The sequence below is a fragment of the Neodiprion pinetum genome, chromosome 5 (assembly GCF_021155775.2).
Source record: "Neodiprion pinetum isolate iyNeoPine1 chromosome 5, iyNeoPine1.2, whole genome shotgun sequence".
Taxonomy (NCBI): Eukaryota; Metazoa; Arthropoda; class Insecta; order Hymenoptera; family Diprionidae; genus Neodiprion; species Neodiprion pinetum.
Genome location: NC_060236.1, coordinates 7,804,372 through 7,826,064, shown reverse-complemented (window position 1 = coordinate 7,826,064; position 21,693 = coordinate 7,804,372). Strand labels below are relative to the sequence as shown.

The 21,693-nt window shown below is 36.1% G+C and overlaps 2 protein-coding genes across 2 annotated transcripts; both read right to left on the bottom strand.

Moving 5' to 3' along the window:
* Positions 1–382: 382 nt before the first annotated feature.
* Positions 383–10,762, bottom strand: Mcr (macroglobulin complement-related). Its single transcript, XM_046626071.2, has 6 exons — positions 10,097–10,762; positions 7,881–8,060; positions 3,052–7,087; positions 2,703–2,896; positions 2,259–2,539; positions 383–2,174 (listed from the first exon to the last, which is right to left on the bottom strand). The coding sequence occupies exons 1-6, from the start codon at positions 10,111–10,113 to the stop codon at positions 1,957–1,959; spliced, it is 4,926 nt and encodes a 1,641-aa protein (XP_046482027.1). The 5' UTR covers positions 10,114–10,762; the 3' UTR covers positions 383–1,956.
* A 1,685-nt stretch (positions 10,763–12,447) lies between these two features.
* LOC124219298 (uncharacterized) lies at positions 12,448–17,395 on the bottom strand. Its single transcript, XM_046626656.2, has 4 exons — positions 17,081–17,395; positions 15,787–16,262; positions 14,724–15,516; positions 12,448–14,628 (listed from the first exon to the last, which is right to left on the bottom strand). The coding sequence occupies exons 2-4, from the start codon at positions 16,256–16,258 to the stop codon at positions 14,409–14,411; spliced, it is 1,485 nt and encodes a 494-aa protein (XP_046482612.1). The 5' UTR covers positions 16,259–16,262; positions 17,081–17,395; the 3' UTR covers positions 12,448–14,408.
* Between the last annotated feature and the right edge of the window lie 4,298 nt (positions 17,396–21,693).

The window sequence follows — 21,693 nt, the reverse complement described above, 5'->3', positions numbered from 1 at the left end:
ATGCGGGAGGTCGCGTGCTGGCATGGCCAAAGGCAGGGGCGAAGCAGACAACAAACAGTAAAAAAGTCAGGTAACAAACTGTGTGTTAATTTTGCTTTTTATACGATTGGTATGCAATTCCAAAATTCGGAATACATTCCCAGAAATTTTTATTCGTCAAAAATCCGTCCCACTTGACGTAGAATGACTCGTACGTGTGTTTACATGCCATCGTGTATACCACTCGGCATCTCGAAAATAAAGTCAGTACATTCTTGACCATCACGAGAGTATACAGGTCTTAAATCTCATACCATCCAAACAGTTTTTAACCTTTCTTTGATATACTAACTGCGAATTTCATATTCGTATGAGGTAGAATTAAATGAATATTTTCGATCGATATTTTTTTACTGCATTTATTTATATAAATGTTATAAAACTTGTATTCGTTTCCAACGTAGATATGGAAAACTAATATAAATCCCAGGTGTAGAGATATACTGTGCGTTGTCATTTATTTTAGGTACTTATTTTTCACTCTGTACGTGTAAGTTATTCAAAGTATATTATAGGTATCAAATAAAGTTACACAAAAATCGTGTAGTTAAAAAATAAAATAATATTTGTTAAAATATTAATTACACGTGAGTGAAAAAATTATTCTACATGGACGGCTTAATGAGACTCATTTGTTTTGCTGCTTTTGACAAAAATCTTCTCGAAATAATAAAACATTGCAATATAAATTTTAGTCTCGTTATTAAAAAAAAAAAAACACGCGGCATTATGCCCAACGTTTTCATAAATTCTTTACAAAAATAATGTAAGTATGCTTATGTCACATAAAAGTATGCAGATGCAAATGATTGTTACATATTAATGTTACAAAATAAATTATATGTAGCATGAAGACTTTTTCCCAAAAGCAGCGTTATCTTAAATTACACAACTAGTTTACAAGTTAATTTAATAATTCAAATTTGGACTGAATGATGTTAAGTAAAAGATTCAGGTGCAAAGTCAGTTTTTGATGAGTGTCAATCAACCAAATAAATATCCACTTTACTAAAGAGAATACAAAACGGAGGTAAGTTTTGTAATCCAACCGTTTGTGAAACTTTGCTGCCAATTACATTATATAATTTCGGAATGTTTTTATAGCTCATTGTATGTATTCAGTTTAATATTATTGAAAATAAATGCATTTCTCCGTTCATAAAAGTTCGTCTACTCTTGTAAGACTTTACTTTGAAGCCCACACATTGATCAATCGACAATTATACCCAATTCTCAGATATTGAAAATAAGCATTGAATGCCAAATAATCCAATTCTTAATATCTAAATAATTTATGTAAAATATCAAAAACTATGGACAGAGATTCCATAATGATCAAAACTGCACCCCAATCATTTTCCGTTAATGCCTGTGCTTACAGAGAATATTATCAGATGTTTTGATTCCAATCGTACTATATTGCATTATCGTAACTTGTAAAATGTACTATTTTACTGTCTTTTCTTCAAGTATTCTAAAGAAAAATAAGTCTTAAAGATGCTAACTTTTTACATAAAATTGGTATCATGCACATCAGAAAGTATATTCTTAAATTAGCGCAACTATTTAAAACTAACAGCAGTATTATTACTTGGTTTGTTCTTAATTTTCAAAAATATATATTATAATATATAACATATGTCTCTTAATAAGGCAACCTTGGTGAAACTACTAACAACATTTTACATACATTTTATAACTTTGAACTTGAAATTGAGAATCTGTAGGCACTTTAGTTTACATTATAAAGATCACGGTTTACATGATGTCGAAGTTTGATGTGAAACATTTATCTTACATATAGTATCTCTTGTATCGATTATATTATTTTCTTCGAGATTCTCAAGTTGTCTAATTGATAGTGAGATTTTTAAATTGAATAACTTTTGATCCTATCATTAAAATAAGCGCCTTGTTTCAATTATTGTGAAAATATTCTATGTTAAAGTGTTGCGTTCTGAAGTACCTCGTTACAGTAACGAATAATGAAAGTATGAGAACAAATCCAGTTGGAGTTGCTAGTAGCGTAGCTGCGTTATAAATGTGACAGTATGGACATTGCGAACTTCCACAGACCTCACAAATGTTAAGAATATACGTTGACAATGAATCGAATATAGTTTCATTGAAACGTTCTGAAAAAAAGAATATTCATACATAGAAATAAAAGAGTTGGCATTTGCGATAATCAAAATATATCAATTATTAGAAATACGTACCAGGAGCATAATAGTCGTAAACTCTAATTGGCAAATATCTGGACATATTGGCGACTGGAAACCATCTTTCAATTGTAAAGTTGACGCATGTTTCTTCCGTGTCTAAGTAGTCGAAGTAAAATAATACTTTTCTTTCTTGGAATCGGGCACGTTGCAAATTTCGAACCTGCCTAGATAAGATGTATCTATCCAAGTTCTGCTGTTGTATGATGTATCCTGTAGGAATGGTGACATCCAGTACAGCCATTCCGGAACGTGTAGATTCATTCACGTTTATCCATCTATAGAAATGTTTGCAATATTAATTATTAATCATACCATGCAAAGAATACTACATTGGAACGACATTTTTTTAGAATTAATTGATAAAATAACCACTGACAATTAGAATTGTTAAAAAAGAGTTACAGCTACAATAAATTAAAACTTTTTGGTTGTAATTACTTTTGACAACTGGTATAGGTGATATGAGACTGATTTCTTCCATGGAAATTGGCTCGTGTTATTAAGTCAAAGGCTCTGATGGGTGGTTGTGTTTGGAATTTCTTGATATCAACATTGTATTGAACAGACATTTGTAAAATGGCGTAACCAGCTCCTTTAGCTTGTACCTGAACTGTACCCCAAGCTTCTGGTATCTAGAAACACAAATTAATAAAAAATTAATGCGAATGCATTATACATCACTGGTGTGAAACTTTCATCGGTACAAGTAAAAACTTTACTTATAATTTAACAAGGACATTTTTTTTCAATAAGGTATGTATTTAAGAAGTGAGGTTGAAATCAATACCTCAACAGTTTGGAGTCTTGCCAAGTTTTTCGGGGTGACATACAACGTTTTAGTCTGGCCAGGTAAAGCAGTTGCTTCAATAGTGACAGTCAATTCACTAACGTCCCTAATTCTTTGTCTGACTGTATAGTCCATCAATGCCTTCATGGCCCAGGCAGTGTCTTGCGTCGACGCCCATCCACCATCTGTCAATCTTTGTGCATTAAGCCATTTGACGATGGGTTCAGTCCAGACTTCCTGTCTAGCTACATGCACAAGAAGCGCATAGGCAGTTGTTTCGATATTTTCAGAATCGTAGGCATATGGAAGACGTGGCAATGAGAAAGGCTTTTGATTTTCTAATTTCTGTGGTGGTAGGGGGACAACTTCTCTACCCCAGTAAGTTAGACCATCCTCTCGCCTTGCCAAATTTGTTAAAATGTTAAAACCTTGTTCTGCAGACGAGGCTTTGGCTAGCAGCAATGCATATGCCACTATTGATACTTCGTAAGGCTTTCCACTTTGCTCAAGCAAGTCCAAATTTTGCTCAAGCCACTTCACTGCCTTTGCTGCTGCTAATGCTACTTGAGCTCCCAAGCCCCCCTTCAAATCCTTCACCGTTTCCAGAGTAATCAGAACATGTGCAGTAAGTGATATGTTTCTGTGTTTAATTGGATTATCTTCATAATTTAATGAACTGTTCATTTTTCTGTCTGGTAGCCACGTTATTTCGTAAAATGAACCTTCCCATGTCTGATGTTGCAAGATCCAAGCAACTGCATCGGAAATTACATTTGGATCAATGTACAGATAGTTTTCCCATTCATAAAATCTAGCTTCTTGGAAAACTCTGGCACAATATGCAGTCAACCAGACACTGGATGCTGAATTATTCCAATCACTGCGAAACAGACTGAAAGATCCATCGGGCATCATGAAAGACAATTGTCTTTGATACCCTATATTCATGTAATAGAAACTGTCCTTTTCCTGAGTAATGTTGCGTTGATTTATCAATCTCATATAGAGAGTGGTGTACATATTGGCAGCAAAACTGAACATATTTTGCTCGGCTGCATCCATTGGCAAACCCAGTAAACTTGTAGCATTTACTGGCATTGTGGGGAAAATGGGACCGACAACATCACCAACGATACTAATTGTTGCTTTGTTTGAACCATATATGTAGTAACGATTTTCTTCGTACGGTATAATAGGTGTTTCTGTGATGTTTACGTGCATGTACTGGAATACATAAGCTCGATTACTCAAATCAAGTAGAATTGACTGATGTCTGTGCTGAGGTAAGCCATCAGCCTCGACATGCAACGTCCGTGTAACTTGATCTCTGCCGATTAACGTTGTTGCATAAATGTGAACTTTGATGTCCCCTAATCTTGTAGGTACTATAGGCAAGTATACGACAGTAGCATCTTGCGCATGTATCCAAATGAAAAATTGATGTTCGCCAAAAGATGTTCTTGGGCTATAAGATTGCACTATCCCGTTTGCTTCAACATGGACAAATTTGTAATCTTTTGAATCCGACAAAACTACTGTCGCCTCTATGTTCATCTTCATGTAGTTGAATACAGACACTCGTATTCCGACCTGTTCACCTTGCCGACTATGAGTTGGCATTTCAACATTGATGTAGAATGGCAACATACCAATGTACTCTATAGCTTTAGGCAACATTCCAAAACCTATAGTGGGACTCATACTAAAAGCTGTTACCATCCAATGCACAGGTCTCTTAGGCACATCGATATTAAATATCTGTCTTCCGTGAGGTCCAATGTTAATGTCTTTCCACAACCAAACGTTTTCATATTGTCGTTGCAATCTGTTGAATCTTGATTTTCTGAAGTTGGCTAAATCTGTAGCATTTCCAAGTATACACAGTACTTCGTCTGTTCCGTCGTCACAATCAAATACCCCATCACATTTTTTGTCCAGCCTGTAACACTTACCACTTAAGCATTCTCCGAATCCTTGAGTTCTGTTGCAATAATCCAATCTTCTATAAATTTGAGCATCCGTGAAAACTGCCAAGCCTACGTACTCAAATGTTCTGTTGACATCAACACCATACGTAGATGAGGGGAAGTATACTAGCTCGTCTGGATCTCCTCCGTGAGAAAGCCAAGAATGAGAATGTGTACCATTTGTTTCTTCACCAAAATGTGACATTTTTGTTATGACGTTAGCATAAGTCAACTCGTTGCCAGCTTGCATAGTATAGAAAGCCCTGTCGATTCCAGATAAGCCTACATATGCTCCAGGCTCGCCATAAATTGCGATCTCAACATTTTCACCCGTTCTTGCTTTTTTGTCATTTATAAATAGTGTGAAGTTATTTCTCGATATACCATTCACAGGGAAAGTCAACGAGTCTGCTATAACTTCGCCATAACGTCCCACATGATAAACAATAGCTGTAGCTACTGGAGCCATTTCCGGACTCAATGGTATTGAGAAAGTTCTGATATTATCTTGCATGGTCTCTTGCTGGTGTAGTAGAATGGATCCTTTCGACATTATAATGTAGTTAAAATCGTCGATGTAATAGTTAGTCTGAACATGGAAAATGATATATTCCCCAACTTTGGCATTTGCTGTTGACGTAGAAACTTTGATTTGCTTGTGATTTGGAGATTCATGAGTAATCAGTAGTAGTTCACTCTGCGCTCTATTGCCTTCACCATCTGTTAAATAAGCGTATATTCTCATAGAAGTTACATCGTTCAGTACACGCTGCGCTTGTTGCGGGTTATCGTCAAGCCCCAATTGAGACTTGAGATCAATTTTCATATACCAAATCGCATCACTGTCTGGAACAAGTCGCAAGTATTGAGTATCGAGTGACCGTCGACCTCCACCACGCATTTCAACATCAGCTCTCATCTCCATTCTCGCATTTCTTAACTGCGATTCCCTTAAAGGAGAGTCGTCGTGGAATGATGCAACTATGTTCAAGGAGAAGGGCATCTGTGGTTTGAAAATTTGTGGTGAACCTCCAAAGAAGTGAATTTTTATGCTAGAGTTGTATATCCTTGCTGTAGAATATCCTGTAATTATTTCTTCCAAAAATCTTTCTCCCACAGTTGCAGTAACCATTACCTCCATTCTGTCCAAAGAAGGTGCAAATTGAAGTAGTTCTCTCATTGGATACCTGAAGGCGTATGTACCGTTAAAAAATCGCAATACTGGTTGTCTTTCTTGAAATTCAGTCGGTTTATTAAACCAAGCCGGATAATATTCGTCGAAGTTGAAATATTTGTCAGTGATTTCATTCTGAGCGGAAGTACTATGGATTCTATCGATAGGGCGAAAACTTGCTCTAATAGTAAGATTTCCTCTGACCGGAGCTCCAGACGTATAATTCGCCTGAACTATACCATGAATGTACGGATCGTTGTCAAAGAAAAATGCAGGCATCGTCACGTTCACTTCAAAACGGGTTTGATAGTATTCTTCAACGGAAAATATCTTTTCCTCTATTTGGCCTTGTGCTGTAATCTGAATTTTCCATTCGCCAAACACAGGTTGGTCCGAAAGTTGATAAGTTAGGGAAACAGTCCCTAAATTACTTTGTCGACTTAGCCACCTTCTCATTACCCTTCCTCTTGGATCCAGCATGTAAACATCGACGGGATCATTGAAAGTTTTCAATTCCGTATTGATGGGAATCGTTCTGAACCTAACGGTTTGTCCCTGCATGTAAACTGGCTTATCTAGTTGAATGAAAATCGTCATGGATCTTTGATTAAACATCAATTTCGTTTCATTTAAAAATGCTTGGCCGCCGGTCAGTGAATTGTACATTCCCTCAATCCTGAGTCTATAATCTCCAGTAACTGACGTAGATGGCATTCGCATCATCAATGTTTCTGGTATGCCTGGTTTCACTTCTTCATGAGCAGCAGCTATCTCGATACCGTTCCATTGGATAGAAGATCGAACAGTCAAAGGCAATGGACTCTGAAGTACATTGACGGCAACTCGATATGTTTGGCCAGGTCGCACCAAACGAGAGGCTACCACAAAGTATGTCCTGTTAAAATAAAATACGTTTTTCTATTTATTTGTAATTTTGGATAGTTTCAAAAGCATACCACATTTTGTACACATAGTATTTATTAGTTCAACTCGGGATGCAAGCATATAAATTACATTATATATATATATATATATATATATATATATATATGTGCAACATAAAACATGTAGCATAATCAGCATTGCAAAATAAAGGTGTCATCTCAGGCAATTTCATAATTTAGAATAGAATATAACCTTCGTTGGTGAGGATTATACATCGTCATGTAGAAGTAAAACAATTGTAGATCTTGATTGTTACAAATTTTATTCAGTTACCGTATTGAAAGAAGTATGGTAGTAGGATTGAATAAAATTTTTAAAAAGTTAATCCATGCACTAGAAGTTTTAGCACTAGTTCACAGTGCAAGTGCCAGTTTTCGCCAACATAATTTCATGAACTTGGACAATCATTGTCTTTTTGTAATTCATAATGTGCAGTCTTAAATCTAAAATTGTGCAGCAACACGAATCATTAGTATATTATATAACTTGATCACGACAAGCAATAATTCAGCAAGCAGCATCACAAATACTACGCCCCAAAAGCATCAACACATTTTCACACATTTTCCATGCTTACATAGGCTGTGGTATCCAACCTTTGTATGCCCAATATGCGTCAGAATATTTAGTATTGTAAATGTCTATCCTGTAAAATAAATTTTAGCATGCTACTTCAATCACCTAGTCTACAGCGAGGAATCATGCAGTATCATTCATTCCAAATGTAAAAGAACATAACTTACGCTTCTTTAATAATGACATTATCATTTTGACCACCATTTCTAGTTCCATATGCAAGATTAGAATCTCTTTCCTGATTTTCATTGTATCGATTGTAATAAGGACGAGTTGGATCCACATTTTCCGGGGTCTGGCCGTACGTGTTGGCCAAACATATCGCCAATGTTAGCCACCACATTTTGCTGTGTAGAAAAAAAAAAAAAGGGATGGCATTAATAGATGGTTCATTTCCAAACTTTTCTGATCAAGTTCAAGCTAGTAGCCAAAGTTATCAGCCAAACTTGGTGATTATAATTGAAACAAAGTAGTGGAATCCAGTGATCAAAATTTAATCTCTTATCTTAAATTCTAAATATTTTTATAGAATTACAGGCATATAAACTACACTATCCAAATTGAAAGCAGTTGACTTTGGCTGCTTGCTTTGACTCAATCTTTTCTAAGGAATAACAGAAGTGCAATGAATATCTGAAAATTTATCATGGAAAATTCAAGATGATTGCAATAATGCATAAAGGAATTTTTTATTTTTATAAATGAACACTACACCAATTGTTGAGGCTAAGGCATATCTGACTCCATATTTCTATGTTTCTTAGCATTGGTAAAAGAGCAGTCTTTCATAAATGTGTAATCTTTACAACATATCACATATAGTTTCGGATACCTGCACATGCCTGCACTCGTGTAGAGCTGAACGAAGTCTAGGTAACCGTAAAAGTCAATGAATGAATGTAAAAGTAGTGCTGAATTTGAAATAAGAAATGTTTCAGCAGCAGCTATTTTCTGCAATGTTACAGTTTATTATTATTGAATTGTGACATCATCTTAGGCTATTGAAAGCCTGTTTTGTGTGGGCAAACATGCTTCACGAATGTATGTCAGAAGACAAATTATTGTTACTTGAAATGGACAGTAAAAAAGGTGCTTACATCCAGACTAAAACATCATAAATATTTCAGCGAATGAGACAATCTTCTATTTACATATAATATTACATCATGAATAAGGCACGAGCGCTGTTTCGTATAAGACACATCCAATAATGGTAAGTTTATTGAATATTAATAAAACTATCGCATTTGATTTGCTAACAACACCTTTGTAATTTTAGTATTAGTATTTTAGATTTTGAATTTTAAGCAGAAACCGAATCGGTCATAAATACGTGTAAAATAGTGACCAAGATGTTTTAAGTAAAGTGAAATGGTCATTATGATTTTTGAACCAATGATTTTCTCATCATTTATGCGAATAGATATACGTACGCCCTATGATTCATGAATACAAAGCAAACTAAATGACCAAGGGATTTAAAGGAAAAGTAAATACGATAGCCAGTATGCTGCAGCTTGGCCACCTAAGAAATGAAGCATAATGAAACAAGCAAGGGGATTTATGTGTGTACCACCCACACATTTTTATGGTGATGACCCTATGACCTGTATTCAATTAGGAAGATATGTGTACTCTGAAAGCTCAGGAAGAAAAATGAAATGTCAAAATTACATTTTCATTCGCTTCGTTACGTATAAAAAAATAAGTGTAAGAAATGAACAAACGATGGTACGGATGGATTTAGAGTCTGGAAACGCATTTTTCTAACAATAGAGTTGTGATCTGATACACATGCACGCTAGTTCATAGATCGCGGGCGGTTCTTGTGTATTCAGTGGGTGAAAATTTAATAGTTATGTAGCTAATAATAAAAAGGAACAATCTGAGCAGCCCAAAAAACTTAGTCAAACTGTAAATGAGTAGTAAAAACGGTTAAAATTATCAAAATGGCGATAACCTTACCTACACTGATATTTTACATACGTAAATGGGAAAGTTAACGGAAATAAATAAGGAAATGATTATTAAATAGTTATTGGGTCACAAACGGTGGTGCCCTGTAACGTGGGTCATGGATAATGAGCTAATGACCGAAGCGTTTCAACCGAATCAAATAAAACACACGCCGTCACGCCCCTACTTTTATTTCCTAACATAATAAACCGTCCGATTATGGCATAAGATAACGCACGCTTCAATCTTGAACCGATAAGATAGTTTTTATTAGAAAATTGAAGTTTTAACTCAGGTAAGCTGATCGCTTAATGAATACAAGACACGTTTGTGAAACTGCCTGTATCGGATTAGTCAGTATTTGAGTGTCGTGGCGAGAGGGTTTGTTGGTCAACGCCCAAATACCTGAGGAACGAACGGTGCTCACCTGCCGATTACTGGCATGCCGTATCAATGGGATAATCGATTAAATCCACATATTATATCCTGGATAATTCGAATAACACTTTTCACACGGAGTTAATAACTCTGTTTAGCAAGGATAATTTTGAGTTTTACTACAAACTAATCACAACACCAGCATTCATGCTCCCAATGTGCCGAACCCAGCTCCTACTTCTCACTCTTGACTTTTGCCACAAACACGACGCCACCCCCACCACACTAGACTTGGAACACTTGTTACCCAGGGCCGTAGTTTGAGGGATCAAAAAATCTCGCCAGAGCCATAATTACATACCATGTGCACTTATTAGCATGGTATTCTTATACTTGTGGTATTCAACTCACACCCGTATTCATAGTCCTTCCTTGAGGAACAAGGATTCCTTGTTCCTCATTTCACGTTTCATAGACCTTCCTCGACAGAACAAGGAGCCTTATTGCCCTCCTTTTTTCAAGGCAGGTCTCGAGCTTCCTTGAGGAAACCTTCGGTACTGCGATTGGCTGTTTCGTTTCGTGTAGCCAATGATTGCGCTTGCGCTTGGCGTCTATGCACTTATGACCCGTATGACGCACGATCACAGCCAGTCCACAGGTTATACACTCTTGTTCTTTGAGGTTATACACTCTCATCACCGACGCAACTTGACAATGAGAGCCAAGCGGTTTAAGTTAGATTTAAATATAGCCGAGTGGCGCTTCGATTAGCAGTTTTACCACTAAAAGCAATCACATATCCCAATATGTCCTCCTTCCGGAAGGGAGAGCCAAGTTGTGACTGAAACGAGGACGCCTCTGAGATTCAAGGAAGCCTTCATCAATGTATCCTTTATCCTTGAGATAAGGAGAGTTTTCGCCTAGTGACCACGAGTGTCGCTGCGATAGAGGGATGCAGGCTGTGTGAGAGAGACGGAAACTTGTTTAGCCTGCATTCCTCTATCGCAGCGACACTCGTGGTCACTAGGCGAAACGATCGGTGCTTCAATAAGAGTGCATACCCCCCACCACGGAGTTTCCAGACCTGTATGTAAGACCGTGCCCTGACCACCACCACAATATTTTCAGTATGGACTATGCGGTATTAATTAAATGAACGAAGAGACATCTTGATTACGCACGAGTACATGATTCTGGATAATGAATTGGATTATCTTCTTACCCCGAAAATTGCTACCGGTTTAATCGATTTCCTTCTCGCTTCTTCTTTTTCTCCGGTCATTCACATGTCCAATTGACAATACTAGACGTTTCAATTCTTTAGCATTTGGCCGTTGTTTCGGTACCCATTTCCACGAGCGTCCTTCTGCGGTCCGCCTATGGCGTGGCGCTGTCGCGTCAATTTGACGCCCGTGAAAATCCAGCTTTAGTGCAAGTCTTGTCCATAGTGACAAGCTTGGGCACTCGCGGCGCTACTCGTGTTCGCGCCATATTCGCGCTCCATGGAGACTGTATTCTAGTCTCCATGTTCGCGCTCAGAATTTTTTTTCTTGAATTTCGCACATATTGTCAGTAGAGAATCTGTTATTATTGTATGTACATAAAATATGTGAATCTGCCAAATCATATCAATTTGGGACAAAAAATACGGTCAGGACGATATCGTGGACGTAAAATTAATAATTTTTTTACTTCAGTAAAAATTCGGTAAACATTGTTCAGATTTTGAATAAATTGGCAGGATATCATTGAATAAAATTGATGGCTTTGGACAATCAGCTTTTAATCAAAATTGTTAGATACTTCGTACAATCCGGCTAGAGTTTATGATGTATCGTGCGCAAAAATAATTAAAACCGTAGCTGAAGATCAGTCCTGATTCGCCGCGTGGTTGCCAATTTTTATGAATTATAAACTGAAGATAGGATTTGACTTATTCGAACAAAAATGAGCAACTTTGCGTATAATGAAATGACGGAAAAACTAGTTACAAAAATCCTTGTACCATTTGCTAACCTCAAATCTGATACAATTGTTTGGTGAATATTTTAAAAGCCCCTTGTAATAAATTGTTTTAATGAAAGTAAGACTAAATTATGAAAAATGATGAGTAGAATTAGCTTTACGACTAAATCAACTGGTTTAATTCGGGAAGCCAGATTGTTTTGAAAATTTCAAAAATTCTGGAATAGCAATATTTTATGTAGTCAGTATATCATGCATGCAAATTGGTTGTCATGAAAAGAAGTTTTTGCTTCAGACTTCGCAGAAATTGTTCAACGTGAAATGCAGAAAGCATCAAGGTTGAAGAGAGAACTGGCAATGATGGCAGAAAATCCTCCGGAGGGTATTTGCTGCTATCCGAAAAATGACAAAACTGACGTTTTGTCTGCTAATATCTTGGGGCCACGTGGGAGCCCTTACGAGGGCGGATTATTCCAACTAGAAATTGAAATACCAGAAATTTACCCTTTTGAACCCCCTAGGATGAAGTTTTTAACACCTGTTTACCACCCCAACATAGATGACGCAGGAAGAATCTGTATGGACTTGTTAAAAATGCCACCAAAAGGAGGCTGGAAACCAACGATAAACATAGAAAATTTACTGACTGCCATTCAACTACTACTCAGTTACCCAAATCCTGATGATCCACTTATGGCTGAAATAGCTGAAGAATATCGCTTCAACAAAGTCGAGTTTGAAAGAAAGGCTCGCAAAAGTACAGCAGAAAATGCAATGAAAAAAAGAAAATATGAATTTTAGAATCTGTATCAGATATTTTGGTTCAAATGTGAATTTTATTTCATAAATTCCACAGAGTATAAGAAGCAACAGTAAATTAACGTTAATCGGTAATATATAAGCACGTAGCAATAAGCAGTTAATTTAATAGTTACAGAGTGTGTTGGATCAACTTGGGTAATTTAATAAAGAATTAAAATACCATAACTATATCACATAGAATATTAACGAATAATTGTCAGATCGAGTCAGTTTTTTAAAATTTAATTAAAAATTTTTTGTATTTTTATTTTATTTTAGTTTTTACGTTTTCTTAGAACATGAATAAAATGCTTAAAACATCCGTCGTCAAATAATTATATGTGCAGTAGTCAAACAGCCTTTTGATGCTGGCTTGTCAAGCTTATAGGATAGGTTGAAAACGATTGATAATTATTCTTACGAACTTACTTCCTAATTTTCAAGATATAAATGTTCAATAATATTTTTTTTTAGTACAAAAACGATAACCACTACAGCTGACACATTGTATGCGCGCATTGAAATCATTGTAACAAATTTAGATTAACATAGTTTGAGTATAAATCATAAATTATTTTTAAAAATTTAGGGAAAGTTTTTAGATTATGAACTCAATGAAGTCAAAATTCTTTTGCGTACTGCAACAAACTCAGTAACAATAATTCAAACGTTAACAAGCTTTTCTTTAGTTAATACAATGCATATTGAGGCACATAGCGAAAGGCAATAGGCAGTAATTTGAACATTAAGTTTTAGATACATCTCTATCATTTAGCCATGTAAATTTACTGTATAAAAGCGATTAAAATTGCCATTTATTATTATCATTGCTCTTTAGCACAGTAATTTTGTACAGATATTGGATAAATATTTGGAGTATCAAAATTTTCTAAATAAATTTTGTAAAAAGTTTAAAAAGTTGTAGAAACGTTTTTGAGCAAAAGCCGAGTATAATTTATCTTCTATGCTAAATTAGAAACGTCATGAACGCTCTTGATATAAATTTCTTTTTTTTCCTTACGCAGTACCGCAGGCTAGTTGACTGGCGCAATAATGTGAGTTTAGCATTTGATTTTCGTCATCAATTAATTCATCAATTTGCCGTACCCACATTCGTCATGAATATGCTAATCAGAAGAGATCTGAGTTCTATTGAGCCTTACCATAAATACATCTAGTAGCAATACAAGTCGTTGTTAGGACTACAAAATATTAAATTCAACATTAACACGGTATAATGCTTATTCTGCGTATCAAAATCCTTAGATCGAGAATAAAATTTATTACGCATTGTCATATTGTGCAGCTGATTGTATAATATACAAGTAGATTGATATTTGAGTAGAAAAGATAACAGGATCTTCTGTTATTTCAAATAATATATTAATATTATTATAATTATCACTTCACAGTTACTATCATGATATGAGCTGCTCTTTACATGTAAATCAGCCATTTATATTAGGTCAAGAGCTTACTTATTTATCGCGCATTCAAGTAAAGGGTCATCCGGAATTAGTGCTAGTGTATTTAATTTGTTACCTGCAATATTACCTACCGTAATATTTATCAAGATACTTATTTGAACAGCAGCGTCAGCGCATTATCATATAAAAATCTTCCTGAGCAGGATTTTGGTCTTGTTGCATGATATCTTTTAGGCGTGGAGACATCGGAACATACTCAGCATTATCAATTGGTGTATGGTTAGTATTTGTTTTATCCTCTGGCGTTGGTGTTGGTGTGGTATCCTCTTGAGTACTAGGCGTAGCTGATCTCGTTCCACCTTCCGAATCTAGACCATCGTCACTTATGCTGTATGGTAAAGAAATTGATATGAAATTTGATCTGCTCAACTTCCTAGCAGAGTTTCGATTCGCATTACCCTAAATAGTAATGTTGACACTAACCTTCCATTGCGGGTGGATCCAGATCCACAGCGTTGTCTCGGAGGTAAAGGTGGAGGGGGTTGTCTGGGGCCACAAGGCCCAAAAAGTAGTTCCTCCGGGTCTTCGTACAAATTAAATGGCATTTTTATAGTCCTCGATGGATCAATCTCATCCATAATCTCTTCATAGATACCCGAAGCAACTGAGATGTTAGAAACTCTTCTCGGGCAAGGTTCTTCTAGTTCTTCCAGACTTGATCCAATGTTTGGAATACTGGCTGGTTCTGGTTGATAGACATTGTCGACAGCTCGGGTACATATGTTTATTTTTGAACGGGATACGTTTCCCAAAATTTTGTTCTCTGATATGTCATCTAATAACTTTGCCTCGCTACCAGATCTTGTCGACAGTAACAAACCCAAGCCAGCACTTATCAAACTGGATGCAACTTTGGATTTCAATACAGGACAAGTACCAGAGTCCCCATCATTGTGAATGGAAATTCTTAAGTCTCCTTCACTAAGACTTAAAGGCCTTTCATTTAGATGCTTGTGTCGTGGTCCTCTTCCCTGCGTTAAAAAGTCCTGGAGCAATCTTACGGCTTCAAAGCAGAACAAATGCAATTCGCCAACGCCTCCACGAAACTCTTTGGATGTGTGAATCACACAAATTCGTTTCACATCTTCTGGTCGACCTGCGGCTGGAAGATGAAATTGACTCAACTCTTTCCATTCCAAGCTTTCTTTTATTTCTCCGGAATTGACGTCCTTGACGAAAACGCCCAAACGACTGGCTACGAGATCGCCATGAAGCCCTGCAATCACAAGACCACAAAAATGCAGTCACTGCTGTTGTGATAATATTAAAGTTAAAACACAATACTCAACCGTGAGGCTGTTAACAGTCGAATCTATGAGCTATTAGGATGTTAAAATACCAACTGTGCGTAACAATAACAAAGTATTTTATAATATCCGAGTACTAAAATATTGGCATATTCATGAAAATACCGAATAATGTGCCAAGAAAAAATGTATATGTGCGATGAAGGTAAAGTTTAAAAATTTATTTTAATTTCTAATACCTGTGAGACCTGCACCTCTTGAATGTGCATTATCGACCATTGAAACATGGAACATGCCTTCCATGAAACGATGTCTTCTGGGCTTAAGTACCTGCCTAAGATTTGCCATCCAGCGTTGACTTTCAGTTTCAGAATTCCCACACAGATATAGAAGAGGTTTTCTTTCGCTCGGAGGAAAAATACCGAATGCAAACTGTTTGGACCTGGATTCTGTACGACAGATAATAGCATCTGTCGGTATTTTTATCGCGTTATCACGATCCTTGGGTACCGTAGCTCCGCCGCTACTTATACCGCAGTCTAATCTAACTTCTATTCCAAGACCCGGACCCAATTTTCTCACCGAACACCAATGACGTCTCCAGACTTTCCAAGGTGCTAGAGAACGTTTTCTTACTCTTTGGGTCATTCCTCTGTTGCCAGGTAGTTTGGCATCCAGAAATCCACAGATCTCTGCATCTTCGCCAGCCATTTTCCTGTTTCCAAAAAATTGAAAACAAATTAAAAACGTCGCTTCTATTTGTCAATCTCGATACACTTTGGATGACACATTGACATTATATTAATCTAGAAGACATAATTTTTAATGGTCTGATTATTGATAAACATCATTTATCACCCAGTATTTACTGAAAATTTCATTTTGATTACTGTAGTTTGCTATTTTATATCTTTGTGGCTAATTTACAGTTGTTCAATCTCGTCGTATCTTATGGTAATGGCTTTGATTTCAAAATTACTAGATTTTTAATAATATCTCCAAGACCGAAGAGGTTTTGTCGGGCTGTAACAAGTTAATATCCGAAATTCGGGCTCAGAGAAAAGAATGTAAAGGAAATAAAATTGACCGTTTCCATTTAAAAATCTACGTCATATGCGTGCTGCGTGTGAGTTATCAGCCTGCAGCTACTCCAAAAACAACCGTACTATACCTATCTCGAGTTAAATTCTGATGCAGTATAACAACAGTTACGATATTCCGCGAGTATATTGTTTGAAACGTAATCAATGAACGATGTAAATAGATACGGTTGATCGAGGATGCAGGTGAAAAACACAGGTATAACTGTATAATTTTACCAAAAAAGAAAAACAAAAACAATAGAAAACAAGTGTACAAATGTAAAGAGATAATAAACTACATATCTATCCAAATAAAAGAATGATATATTCGGCAGTGTTACGCTACATGACTTGTCGAAGCGTATAAATTTCCACCCTATTAATTATTTCGGTAAATTATAACAACAATGTATAATGTATATACCACAGATATGTAAAATAAACAACTCACCGTGTTTGAAAAACGAACGTTTCTGCCCCGGAAAACGTCAAACACCGGTCACAGCACAACACAACACGGTAATTATATTATCGATAACGCTTACGCCCCGCGCTCCGCGAAGCCGAAGCTGCGCCTTGAGTTACTGAACTTTAAGCTCGTTAGCGTATAATTAATTATATAGTCAACGAATGTCCGCAGGCAGCGATGCAACGCCAGCCGTCAGCTACGATAGCTGCCTCGAGACTTGAGACAACGGAGTGCAGCGGCGTCTGACTGCCGGATCGTTTCCACCGCTTCGAACCTTTTCCAGTGCCTTCAACCGGGGATAACACCGGGCGGTGTGTTCGTGACGCACCGTCTCCCCTCCCAGCCCCCTTGCTTTTGGAATCATGCTGGAATCGATATGCGAACCCCACCCAAGGGTTGCAGTTATTGTCTTCCCAGGTCACCCAGGTGTCAAAAACCCCTTGATTATTCGCATTCCGTCAACACAATTATTATACCTATTTAGATATATATCGTATATACTTTTCGACAGTCATGCGATTTATTTTTCTAGTAATTCTGACGCGTATTTATGCACGCATGTATTTACTGCACAAATTGTATACTTAAGTGTAATAAAATACCGTTCATCAATATACATTCGAATTCTAATTTGTATATCTTATATAGGTATACGTGTGTTATTCCACTGCGGTTGTAAATATTATTATATTGGAAAAATAATACGCAGACGTTATACCTGGAAACTATAGCAACAGCGGCTATAATGGTTCACTTTAGTAAATCAGATCGGAGATACCGTAATAAACGGATGGAATCGGTAGTTCTAAATATTTATCTAAAGAATTCAGACCGAATGGTGATATATTTGACCGGCTATATTTGAAATACAATTGAATGGATATATAAATATTCGATCGGCGATCGCGTTGAGTATTATAATTGCGGTGAATCGCAAATTGCGATACTAATTCATTGTTGCCAGTTATACGGGCCTGGATTATATTTAACTTTAAAAAAAAAGAAATGAAAACGTTAAATAAAAGTCGAAGACTATTAATATGAGCGTAACGCACACTGCAGATGGTAAATAAACTTTTCAACTTGATACGTAAGTTTTTCATTAACCTGCAGTTTACGATTAATTTTCGTGGGGTCCATTTTTGTGTACATCGTACACATCGAATTACACGGTTATAACTGTATGCGTGTAAGAGATGAAAGTACAAGAATATATAACATTGCTTCAAGACGTTAGGTTTTAGAAATTAGGCTGAATGCCTTGGCCCATTTCTATTATATACGTATAAAAGTACCTACGTGTACGCGAGTACAAGATTATACCTAGAATATTATACACGTGCGGAACAATTGTCACGAGCATACATGTATAATATTATTTATCGCAGAGGCACGCGATCAGATCGTTATACACGCTGTAAGTAATTGTGCAAGCGAAGCAAAAATGTGGCAATTCATCATTGCCATTTTTGTATTCTTATTTCAGGTATTAATTCGTATTAGACGCGCATACGCGTAGCTTCAACCGCATATGTATAACGTGTAATGTTCGAGCAGTAACGCGATAATACTATTCTGCATTATTTTCAGGGCTGAGCAGAATTAAGTATGTATGTACCTCGAGCAAATCAAGGCGGTCTGCTCATGGCCTTAAATAATCACGAACGAGAAACGACGTTAGATATATTTTCTATTCTAATATATATATATATATTTGATAAAATATTTAGATGTACCTAATACGTTTCTTGCTACTGCAGCTGTTACAATAACAATGTATAATTCGGTGAAATTATAATGCCACGCTGGGGACATGGGTATAATAACTGATTTATATAAGTTGTTTCAAATTAAATTACGTTCAATTATAATAATCTATTGTTAAAATGATTAATCGATTCGGTCGGAATGCGTATAATTACACGGAGTAAAAAAATACGACGGACGATATACTTATGCCCGTGGGAATTGATCACTCGGCCGCGTATGCGGGGAGTTGATAATTATAATAGCTGCAAAGATGTCGAAAATAGGTGAAAAATTTCATAACACCTAGAGTTTTGAAAGAAACGGGACGGCAAATGAGACCTATACACTTCGTAATTAGGAACGAACAGTTTGTCGTAAGCAATATTTATGGGTCTGTTTTCGAAGTTTCCGCTTAGTTGGAAAAATAGAACAGCAGAACAGAATGTATGTCAGTTATTTTATACTATTGTTACAAATTCTCAGATTCGAAGGATGCCTTACGCGATTTCTTCTATAATATTGTACGACATGATATAATAAATTTTTATTCTATTATACATACCATATTGTAATGTATAAATGTATAATACGGATAGGTCGGGATAAAGGTATTACAGAATTTGAGAACATATTCACTACCCTAATGAAGATATTCATATGTCAAATCAATATAATGTTTTCAAAGAACTCAGCGTGTAATATGTTACACGATTCATATAGTAGATTCCATAAAACGTATAAGAAATCACATAATAAATCACAAAAGCACGAATCATCAGACATACCAGATAAAAAATCATATAAAAAAACTATGTAGTGAACTATGTGAATTTGTATTCAGTATGTGTAATGATTTGTGCTTTCGTAATATAATGTAATAATGATTTCTTACATATTTTATCAAATTTACAAAATAAATCATGTAATAAATCACACGTTAAATTCTTTCAATACATCTTATGATTTGTCACGTAAACATTTTCAGTAGGGTACTCACAATTGTAAAAGATGATCACATTCCCCCATTACCTATTAATAGTTATAGTATTCAATCATAATTATCCTTGAACGTATGGGCCTGAAAAGTATTTTCAACTTTTTATATCGGTATGTTACCTACCTATAGCCTGGACATTCTCCAGCATGTAAACGATACCTATATCCGCCTAGAGATATGCGTATACAAATACATACGTTATATATTGTATATCGTACTAACGATCAGTCGTTTTGTATGTGACGTTCGTCTTCGTAATTATGTCAGTTTTAATTTTCACACTAATTGGATGAGGTATCCTATTTTATATATATATGTATAGCGTTTTGTGGTTCGTTCGGTATACCTACACTATATATATCTACAAATGCAGCATATTGTGTTGAAAAATTGCAAAGAAAGTTACAGTTTTGGCTGGCGTTCATTCGCATACATACTTATAATGTATTGAGTAATAATTTTTAGTTTTATATACCTCAATAAAACGTTATGCTTGCAATTATAAGCCGATTCTGACGAAGCAGTACGGTTACAATTTATAGCGACGCGGAATGCGTATCGTTCACATTTTATAGATATACACTAACAACTATTTTTAAATTGAATAAAATTGTAATCACGACATATGCAAATTCGTACAATCCAGTATTTCCAAAAATTCCATTTCGCGGTTCCTGGGACATGACTGTTTTGAGACGGTAAAGTTTTTAATTATTTTAAACGACGCTGTGCAGGCGTTATGTTGACGTTGTATTACCTCTTGCTTTGAGAAAAGAAATCATTTCATTCAATTTTTATAAATTAAATATTGCACACCCGTTATTGGATTTACGAAAAGTATCTCCGTCGCGTTAACATTTAATTCATTTTTCTCTTTTAAAACCTATTGCGAATGTTTTTATGTTCAACGCCTCAAGCATTTAGGTAGTTTTGTTCAGAATATATTTTCACACCCTGTATTATTGTATATAGGTTGTTGTAGAAATAATATATTGAATTTTCCCTGGGGTTTTCCCTGGGTATTTCCTGACGTATATCATTTGTGTTTTTATGTATAATACTTCTGTTCGAAAAATCCGGACACCTCCATTATTTTATTTATTTTTTGTGGCCACCCGCAGCGATATACCTACAGCAAAAATCTTCGAACTCACGTCGAATATCCAGAATTTAATTCCGCAGGTTACATTACACATGCAGCAAATAAGTCAATAAATAACAACATCTCGTTAACTGTATAAATATACCGTCGGGTGGTTCCTACGTCAGAAAAACAGACTTGCAGGTGACCCCGGTGCAGGATATAATGGATGCGCTGTATCGCCACCTGTTCGAATAAATGCCCCATCTATAATCCATGCTGCAACCGGTCAGAGATGCACCTGTTTCATAAATCGTAAAATTTCTCTGGATGGTCTTGAGCATAAAGTTTTTACACTGCGTCCAATGTATAATTATAATCTGTACGTGCCACCTTTGTCTGCCAGTATTCAAATACGGCTTAAGGCTCCGGTATAATCTTTGTTCATCATGCTGCAACATCCGCCAACAGGTGGTCAGCGCATATGTGGACCTAAGAGAGTACCTGCACCTACATCAGGCTTCAACCTCACAGACTTTACGAATTGAGTTACAGAGAGAACAAAAATGATAAAAAATGTATGGATATGGATTAATTTCAGACTCCTAATATTTGGGATTAAAAACTGTATCAGATATTGAATGAAAATGCGTTTCTTCTGAATTCTCAAACGATTCATTTCATAAATTATAGCATCTCTAAATTGTAGATAACGTAGGTCATCGGCACCAAAACCACAAAGCGGAAAACTTCGTTTCCTGGTACTCT